A 10,442-nucleotide genomic window follows, 5' to 3' on the forward strand; every position below is an offset into this window, starting at 1 on the left:
GCGCTCGCTCCTAGAAACTTTGTGGGTACAATTTCACCCATATTGCTAACCAAGACGGAGACTATAAAATTTTATTGAGAGATATCTTAAAAGACCTAAATAATTGGGATTAGAAGACTCAATATTACAAAGATGTCAGTTCTTCACCAACAGATCCTTAGATTCAACACAATCTCAGTCTAAGTTCCAGTATTTTCTCATTGTGGAATCAAGCATGTGGAAATGTAAAAGACCAAGAATAGCCAAAATATTCCCAATATCAGATAACATTTATTTTATTTTTAAATATTTTTTAATTATTATTAAGTAATCTCTATACCCAACATGGGGCTCTAACTCACAACTCTGAGATCAAGAGTCACATGCTCTGCAGACTGAGCCAGACAGGTGCCCCTACTATGTACATTTTTAGAATTATATATACCACTCTCTCTCTCATTGTCTCTCTGTCAAATAAATAAATAAAATCTTCGAAAAAAATAAAGTCACAGTAATTAAGACAGTGGCATTGACACAAGGACAGATCATTAGATTAGTGGAACATATTAGAATCCAGAAGTAGACCCACATTATATATGGACACTTGATTCATGACAAAATAGCTCTCCAGAACAGTAGTACTGGGTCAATTATAAATCCATATGAAAAATTGAAATTGGGGGCACCTACCTGGCTCCTTCAGTAGAGCATGTGACTCTTAATCTCAGAGTCATGAGTTCGAGCCCCACGTTGGGGGTAGTGATTACTAAAAATAAGTAAATCAATAAACTTTAAAAAAAGAGAAAGCTGGAGCGCCTGGGTAGCGCAGTCGTTAAGCGTCTGCCTTCGGCTCAGGGCGTGATCCCGGCGTTCCGGGCGTTCCGGGCGTTCTGGGATCGAGTCCCACATCGGGCTCTTCCGCTGGGAGTCTGCTTCTTCCTCTCCCACTCCCCCTGCTGTGTTCCCTCTCTCGCTGGCTGTCTCGCTGTCACATAAATAAATAAAAAAATCTTTAAAAAAAAAAAGAGAAAGCTATTATTTTAAAAAATGAAATTTGACCCCTTCCTCACACTATACAAAAATAAAATCAGTTTTAAGTTAATTAAAAGCTCTATGAATAGCAAACAATAAAATTTCTAGGAGGGTCATGGACAGGTTTCTTAAACAGCAACCCCAAAACCACTAACCATGAAGGAAAAGATTGATTAATTTGACTACATTTAGATTCAGATATTCTGTTCATTCACAGAGCGGGAGAAAATATTTGTAGTATGAACAATTGACAAAAGGATGTGGAGCAGGTGGAACTCTCTTCTGCTGTTGTTGTATAATTATTTTGGAAAACAATCTGGCATTATCTACCAAAGTTGGGCACGTAGATACCCTACGATAATTCTCTTGGGTAGTGAGCTAGGAGGAGAATTGCCACGTGAACCAAGAGACAGGGGAGCACCATTCATAACAGCTCCAACCTGGAAACCAGCCTTATTGCATATGTTTCCTAGTGGTTCATTTTTTTTAAGATTTTATTTATTTATTTGTCAGAAAGAGAAAGAGAGAGAGAGCACAAGCAGGGGAAGCAGCAGGTAGAGGGAGAGGGAGAAGCAGGCTTCCTGCTGAGCAGGGAACCTGACATGGGGCTCGATCCCAGGACCCTGAGATCATGACCTGAGCTGAAAGCAGACGCTTCACTGACTGAGCCACCCAGGCGCCCCTTTGGTGGCTCATTTTAATTGCTGTATACTATTTGGTTATATAGTATATATCACAATTTATCCATTTCTTCCTCTAATACATCATTTATGCAGTTTCTTCTATGGAGGTGATCATCTTTTCTTAAAAATTAACCTGTAAGATGGGGCGCCTAGGTGGCTCAGAAGGGTGAGCATCCAGCTTTTGGTTTTGGCTCAGGTCATGGTCTCAGGGGTCATGGGATTGAGACCCAGGTCAGGCTCTGCGCTCAGCAAGGAATCTGCTTAAGGATTCTCTCCCTCTGCCCCTCCCCCCAATCACCCGCATGCTCTCTCTGTCTCTGTCTCTCTCCAAAATAAATAAATAAAAATCTTAAAAAAGATCAACTTGTAAGAGTTCTTTGTATGTTAAGGTTCTTAAGCTATTATTTGTCATATATGCTATGAAATGTATTACCTAATTTGTCATTAGTCATTTATATTTCTGTATAATATTTTCCTTTATGAGAGCTTAAATTTTTTATGCAATAAATTTATCATCAGTAATTTCAATTATGGTTTGGAGTTTTATGACATGCTCAAAGTACCTTTTTCCACACCAGGATTATAAAAAACATCCACCCATATTTGATTCCAATATGTATATGGTTTTATTTTTGTTTAGTCCTGATCCATCTAGAATTTATTTATTTTTGTGTGTATGGCCTTTCCTTCAGTGCATCTGAATGAATAGCCCACCATCATATTAAACCATCTCTTTTTTTCCCACTAATATGAAATGCCACTTTTATCATTTATTAAAGTTCCATGTGTACACTATTGTAAGATATAGTAGACACCATGTGGCAAATAAAATACCTGAGAATTCTTCAAGCCTAAAAGGAAACACAGATGTTTGTACATAGGCAGAAAAAGATGCCTTTATGTTTAGCTGTCAGACAGAGGTGGGGGGAGGGTTATATGCATAGATGATATCATAAGGAATGGTAGCATTCTATTTGGAATTTCAGAGACCTTAGGGGAAGACTCTGACCAGTGTCTTCTGCAGACTGCTGCACTTTGAAGACTGAAGCTTAATTCACTGGCTTCTTTGGATCCCTTGTCACTAAGTCAATTTTCAGGTAAGTGGCTTCCCACCTGACATGGGTCTCGTTAAGTCCTAACAAACTGTAGATGAATGTATCAGTTATAAATGTCTTAAGTATTAGAAAGTCCAAATTAGAATGACTCAAATAGGGGTTATTTTTTCTCATACCGAGCAGCCCAGAGGTGGGCTGATGGAGGTGTTGGTTTTGTGACTTGAAATTGTTAGAGTCAGAATAGATGTCATTTTCTTGGCCTTTTCTTCATGTACATTGCCTCATGGTAACCCTTAAACAATGTTCAAGACAGTACAAAGGGAAAATGGTAGCACCATCTCTTTTATCAAGACAGCAAAAAGTCTTCCCAGAAGCTACCCAACAGATTCCTGTTAGTCCTCATTGTCCAGAACGATGTCACCGAACGACTGCTAGCTGCAAGGATGGCTGGGAGAAGCAGGATCCAGCTTTTACAGCTTCTCCAGTAAGTGAATAAGAGACGGGAAGGACTGTTGGCTCAGGCAATAGACAAAATTTGCTATCCATTTATTCCTTTCAAAACAATTTATTGAGCATCTGAACACCCTATGTGCTAGGTACTGTTCAGCAGTGAGCAAAACAGACAAAAATCCCTGCCCTCAGAGAGCTGACATTCTCATCAAGAAAGACATATAATAAAATAAGACAAACAAGTAAAAAATATATTATAGTACATTCTGATGAAGTTTATGAAGAAAGATCAAGCAGGTAAGCTGATTAGGATGTTTGTGGGAGAGTGGTACAGTTTTAATAAATGGTTCTCAGGAAAACCCTCATGGAGAAGGAGATATTTGAGCACCTAAAGGAGGTGATATAATGAGTCAGGAGACCATTTGGAAGAAGGGGTTTGAGGGAGCATTCCTTGGAGAGAGACTAGCAAGTAAAAAAGACTCCGAATAGGAACATAGGCTTGTTCAAGTGGAAATCAGGCTAAGGTGGAGCAATCAGGAGGAGAAAATAGTAAGATATTATCTAACTTACAACAAAGCGCCATCTTTTTGGCTGCTCAGTGAAGAGGCAGAAGGGAGGCCAGGATGGAATCAGGGAGACAGAGATGGTGGTGAGTAGTAGTGGAGGCGGTGAGTAGTGGCAGGAGTATGGAAACACTTCATAGAGAAAGCTGACCAGACTTTTCTGGCCAATGAAATTTGGAAGAAGACAACCCCACAGGTTTGGGCCTGAACAACTGTTATAACTTGCCTGAAGGGGGGTCTAGTCTACGAGTTCATGGCACCCACCTGGTAGAGCATAGTAAACTGTTGTTTTGTGTGGTTTTGCTTTTTGGAGAGGGGATGCATTTTGCTTTGGAAACTGATCATGTTCAGAATTCAGCAGTGTCACTCAGTGAATTATTCTCACGTTCATGACAGATGAGAAGCTTTTTGCAATAAAAACTAAACCACCATAGGGGCGTCTGGGTGGCTCAGTCAATTAAGCGTCCAACTCGTGATTTCAGCTCAGGTCATGATCTCAGGGTCGTGAGATGGAGCCCCGTGTTGGGCTCCGTGCTCAGCATGGAGTCTGCTTGAGATCCTCTCTCTCTCTCTTTCTCTTTCTCTCTCTCTCTTTCTCCCTCTCCCTATGCCCCTCCCCCCACTGCTCACTCTCTCTAAAAAACAAAAGCAAAACCCCTCCATCTTCTAACTTTTCAGACAAAGCTGCTTTGGAAAGAGCCAAGGAAAAGGACATCTCCCCTTGGCCAAATGATCTAGGAGTACAGCTGAGTGGCCTTGAGGAGAATCCATGGAGCCCCAGAAGCTGCTGAACATTGGATTTCTGCTGTGTTCCATGAGTTGCCTCTTGATGGAGACTGTAAGTTCCTCTACATCACCTTTATCTGCCTTTGGAATACAAGACAAAGCAGGATCGAAACCACGCTCAAGGGGTATGTTTGCTGTTAAGATCAATGTTCCTGTTATCTTTGTAAGATGTAAGATTCATGTCTCAAGTCAGGAAAAGCTGATTTTGTATTGAAAAATAGTGTTCACCAGGCACCTGGGTGGCTCAGTCAGGTAAGTGGCTGACTCTTGATTTCAGCTCAGGTCATGATCTCAGGGTCCTGGGATCAAGCCCCGCATCAGGTTCCATGCTTGGCGGGAAGTCTGCTTGAGATTTTCTCTCCCTCCCCCTCTCCCCGCCCCCCCCCCATGCTGTCTCTCACAGAGAGAGAGAGCGCACAAGCAGGGAGAGGGTCAGAGGGAGAGGGAGAAACAGGCTCCCCAATGAGCAGGGAGCTCCACATGGGGCTCAATCCCAGGACCCTGGGACCATGACCGGAGCCAAAGGCAGACGCTTAACCGATGCTGAGCCACTCAGGGGCCCCAATAAATAAATCTTAAAAAAGAAAAGAAAAATAGTGTTCACAGTAAAGCAAACTATTCTGGTTTGGTCAATTTAGATCAACAACAACTAACCCACCGACTGACATATGACAAAGACTCCCTGAGGACAAAGGGATAATTAAAGTTTTTTGGGGGGAGGGGTTAGGGAAGACTTGTTCCCAGATCCCAGCTGCTGACATGCACACATATAGTGCTCAGATCTTTTCATGAAGTACCCCCCACGCTTACTCACTATGACCTCAAAGCAACCCTTGAGATACCTGGGGCAGAGATTACTGTTTCTATTTGATGTACAAGGAGGCAAAGATAATATTCATCTGAGGTTATCTTTTTTTAATGTAAATCCTTTGAATGTCTTGGAGCCATCACAGCAAAGTAGTTAAGAATATGGGCTCTGTGGGTGCCTGGGTGGCTCAGTTGGTTGAGCATCTCGGCTCAGGTCATGATCTCAGGGTCCTGGGATCGAGTCCCACATGGGGCTCTCCACTCAGCAGGGAGTCTGCCTCTCCCTCTGCCTGCCGATCCCCCTGCTTGTGGTCTCTCTCTGTGACAAATAAATAAATAAAATCTTTTAAAAAAAGAATATGGGCTCTGGGCAACTATAAAAGCATGATATCTGGGACCACGATGTTAACTTGAACCAGGGTTCAAATCCCAGCCTTATCATTTACTTGATGTCTCCTCATCTTTCTCTGCAGAAAACCACGGGTTCTGGCTTAGCAGCTTCAGAGATTACTTGTGGGATTGCATCAAGACCTCCATACCTCCAGCAGCTATTTTTGCTTTTCTTCTCTCCATAGCCATAATGGGGACCCTCTGCTGCCTCACGTAAGCTGCTGTGGGATGAGAAGAGGGAAGGAGAGGGGAACCTGAGGGAGAGGCAGAACAATCAAGTTCCCCACCAGCCTATACGTCTATAATTAAGGGAAAGTTTTAAGGAAGGTAATTCTTGTTTTATCCGATCCCCTGCACCCATTACCAACAACTTACAGGTGACATTGAATAACCAGTTTCCAACTGATTTTTTTTTACTAACTTCATTAACTCCTAATTATCTTTCCCTTTGGTTTCGGAATTATATATGGAAAATATAAAATTAACTATGTTTTCAAGTGTTACAAATTCAAAATTTGCCATAGTATTTATCTATATAAATCATATGAAGTCAAAGAGATCCCTGAAATAGTTAACAAAATAAACATAGGTAGAGAATCTTAATTTTATTAATCCAGTCGGTATTTGCCAAAAGATGACTGCTTGAAGGTCTCTGTCCTAGTTGCTAGTGAGACAGAGAAATAAGACAACTGAATAATTGTCTGGTGGATCAATGCAATGGTGGGGGAACCTATGAAAGCATGCTAAAGGATTGTTCAAACTGCACAATCTAGGGGCGCCTGGGTGGCGCAGTCGTTAAGCGTCTGCCTTCGGCTCAGGGCGTGATCCCGGCGTTCTGGGATCGAGCCCCACATCAGGCTCCTCTGCTGGGAGCCTGCTTCTTCCTCTCCCACTCCCCCTGCTTGTGTTCCCTCTCTTGCTGGCTGTCTCTCTCGCTGTCAAATAAATAAATAAAATCTTTAAAAAAAAACTGCACAATCTAATAAAGTGACTGCGGGCAAAGATCAGCTAAGGGTGCGGCGTCCCCACCTACGACTCCTGATAATCTCAAATGATCACAGGATCGAGAACCCTGTCTAGGAAACAACCTTGGATATGGTTACTGACACACAGAACTGATCGGAGCCAAACAGATGTCAGCTAAGTTTTTGAGAGAAGCTTATTGCCAAAGAAACCAGAGCCAGAACTAAATGACCTGTCTTCAAACAGTATTTGGACCTCTGATCTTCCAAGAGAAGGACACAGGCTTTGAAGTTTCCTAAGATGGCATGCTCCCCAACACTTGCTTCAGTCACAGCCACAGAGAATAATGGACAGGAAGAACCTCCCAGAAGGTGGGCAATGGGACACAGAGCTTCTCCTATAAAGCAGATCAGGCCTAATCAATATGTCTGCCCGGCAGGATTACAGGATTACTTACAGAGCAAATGACTGCTGTGTGTCTCCCATTATTCCTTTTTCCAAATGGGAAAGTTTATGGTTACACTCTTCCTGCCCCGTCATTGTAATCAGGGTGTGGAGATCAGGAACAGATAACTTGTTTTACTTAATAAGTTACTCAAACCAAGAGAAGCTGCACCCAGATTTAAGAGAACCAAGCATCACCCAGGTACTCTGGACTTTGAGCTGGATACAGTCAGTGATAAATGGGATTTTAGTCTCGTGATAAAGTTGTGCCGCAAGTCAGTTGTTATGGAAGCAGACAGTGAGACGGGAGTTCTGTGTTCAGGGTATTATCAGGGAGCAACACCTGTGGAGCGTAGGGGGAGAGAGGGAGAGGTCAAACTGCTTTGCCGCCCAACAAAGCCTCAGTTGACCTCATCAGAGTTGTCCCACATTAGCCTCAAATGGCTGAAACTTTTTTTTTTTTAGAGAAACAGAGAGAGCTAAGGAGAGAGAGTGCGCAAGACTAGGGAGGGGGCAGGGGCAGAGGGAGAGAGAGAGGGAAAGAGAGAATGTCAAGCAGGCTCCATGCCCAGCACAGAGCCTGATGCAGGGGCTCAATCCCAGGACCCTGAGATCTCAGGACCCGAGGTGAAATCAAGAGTCGGACGTTTAACTGACTGAGCCACCCAGGCGCCCGTGAAATGGCTGAAACTTTATAGAGACTGTGCGTTGACAACGCTCTAAGCAGCTAGAGAAATAAGGCTATTCTCAAGGAGGGACCTGAGTGGCATATTTCCATGTGCCCTACCAGGTGCCTATAGTCCATGTATGGAAGGAAAAATGCAACACATCAGACAGAGAAAGGCTGCATTTCCCAAGTAAAGAAGCCAGGACTCAAGTAAAGATATATCTGATTCTTCATCTCTTAAGTCATTGCTACCCCAGCTATGGCCAGCATCTGAAGTCTTGGTCCAACATACACATTCAGAAGGACTTCTGTGGAGATAAAGCAGCCAACACGCCCGAAGAAATACTTCCCTCTTTGAAGCAGCTGTCCCAGCCTGAGGAGAAAAACCATTAAGCCCTTGCTGGGAACAAGCAAGCTGGCTCTTGAAAGAAACACCAGTGAGGACAGTGAGATATAGTAAAATAAAAGACATTGATGAAAAAATATAAAAGGACATAGGCAAGACAGGATTTTAAAAGCCAACACCATTAAATAGACTGAATTAATTTATTTAAAAACTTTATTTAGTTATTTAAAAATAATATTTTTCACTTTAGTGAAAATAATATTAAAGAAAAAACCGATAGATGCAGAGGGCACATAATTAACTTCTTTGTTAGAAGAGGACCAAAACAACACAACAGGAAAAAAAAAACACTTTGAGGTATATTTTAAAAAATACATGTCACTGGGGCACCTGGGTGGCTCAGTTGGTGAAGCATCTGCCTTTGGCTCTGGTCATGATCTCGGGGTCCTCGGATCGAGTCCCAAGTCGGACTCCCTGCTCAGCGGGGAGGCTGCTTCTCCCTCTTCTCCCTCTGTGTGCCCTCTCTCTGTGTGTCTCTCAAATAAATAAATAAAATCTTTAAAAAAATACATTTCGCTGTAAGGATTGGAAAGAGTTTCTCTGCACCTCTTACACTCTATACTCACCTACACAGCCTAACTTAACTAGATGCTTTGTTGCCTGAGGAAATCAGCGTGGACGTCTTGTTCATCTCTCAGGGCTCTGTGGGCAATCAGGGACGATGACTGGTGCTAACAAGTATGCAAAGAAACGTGTATAAGGAATTTTTAGTATGGTTTATAATAGTGAAAAAATAGAAACAACTTAAATGTCCACCGGCTGGTTAAAGAAAGCACCGAATGTTCATACAATGACTACTATTTAGTCACCAAAATGTCGTAGAGGAGGATTACATGGAATCATATTCATGAAATATTGAGTGGGAAAATGCACATTATAACAAAGGATATACAATTTAAACTAATTTGTTATTAGAAACTAGGGGCACCTGGGTGGCTTAGTCGGTTAAGCACCAGACTGTTGATGTCAGTTTGGGTCTTGATCTCTGGGTCATGAGTTCAAGCCCAGTGTTAGGCTCCAAGATAGTGTGGAGCCTACTTAAAAACAAAAAAATAAAAATTAATTTTAAAAAACGATATGTACAGGGTAAAAAGGTTTTAAGGATCTAACCAAAGTATTAGACATTGGTTATCTCCTTCTGGTGGTAAATGGGTGGCTGTAATTATTATTACTATTGTTGTTGTTATTGATTTTCATTTAACTGCACTTCCCAATCTTTTCAGAACAAATTGTGTTGTTTGGTTAGTAAGTTTTTTAGCAAATACTTTATTTTCTTAAAAGATTTGCTTGTTTGAGAGACAGAGAGTGCAAGCGGGAAGGTGCAGAGAAGGACAGAGAGGATCTTCAGGCAGACTCTGAGCACAGAGCCCAGTGTCGGGCTTGATCCCATGACCCTGAGATCATGACCTGAGATGAAACCAAGAGTCAGACACTTAACTGACTGAGCTACCCAGATGCCCCTAAAAGATACTTTAAAAACAAAGGAAGAGGGGCACCTTGGTGGCTCAGTGAATGGAGCATGCGACTCTTGATCTTGGGGTCATGAGTTCAAGCCCCACGTTGGGTGTACAGATTGCTTAAAATAAATCTAAAAATATCAATCAATCAATCAATCAATAAAAACAAAAGAAGAAAAGCTACCTAACCATACTTCTCCATCTACCTCCAATCCCAACCATACGATGCTAGAAACATTCATACTCTTATTTTCTCAAGTCATCAAAGCATTTTGTCTGAATGAAATCATGTGGTTCATATTAAGAGGAGACATTGTCTAAAATCATATCTTGGAAAATGTAATATAACTACAAAGTAACTTTGTGCAAACCAGGCCACAGTATAGGAATTTAAACTTCGTTAATCAGTTTCTCTTCTTTTCCCAGTATTCTTGTAGGTGAACCAGTCCAATGAAGTACTAGAAGATTCAGTTGGGCAGAATATGCTATTTGCTTACAATGAGGAAGTACCTATCAATTAAAATTAAATTGTCTTCCATCTTAAACTATCTTTGCCTTTATTTTCTCCTTTAAAACATGTGATTGAAAAATGGGAATAGCCTTATTGCTGTTTTGATTATAAAAGTAATACATACTTATTACAAAAAAGTTTTCATATAATACCAAAAGAAAAAAAGTATGTATAATACTAGTACACAAAAATAAACACTGTTAACATCTTGCTGTATCTTTCAAACTTTCCTCTATACTTGCATGACCA

At 41.5% G+C, this 10,442-nt stretch overlaps 1 protein-coding gene across 1 annotated transcript; it reads left to right on the plus strand.

The window, feature by feature from the left end:
- The first annotated feature begins 4,419 nt into the window (after positions 1-4,419).
- On the plus strand, positions 4,420-10,173 carry SMIM9 (small integral membrane protein 9). Its single transcript, XM_008686757.2, has 3 exons — positions 4,420-4,673; positions 5,829-5,958; positions 10,109-10,173. The coding sequence occupies exons 1-3, from the start codon at positions 4,532-4,534 to the stop codon at positions 10,134-10,136; spliced, it is 300 nt and encodes a 99-aa protein (XP_008684979.1). The 5' UTR covers positions 4,420-4,531; the 3' UTR covers positions 10,137-10,173.
- Positions 10,174-10,442: the final 269 nt, after the last annotated feature.

This window comes from Ursus maritimus (assembly GCF_017311325.1).
Source record: "Ursus maritimus isolate PB19 chromosome X unlocalized genomic scaffold, ASM1731132v1 scaffold_X1, whole genome shotgun sequence".
Taxonomy (NCBI): domain Eukaryota; kingdom Metazoa; phylum Chordata; class Mammalia; order Carnivora; family Ursidae; genus Ursus; species Ursus maritimus.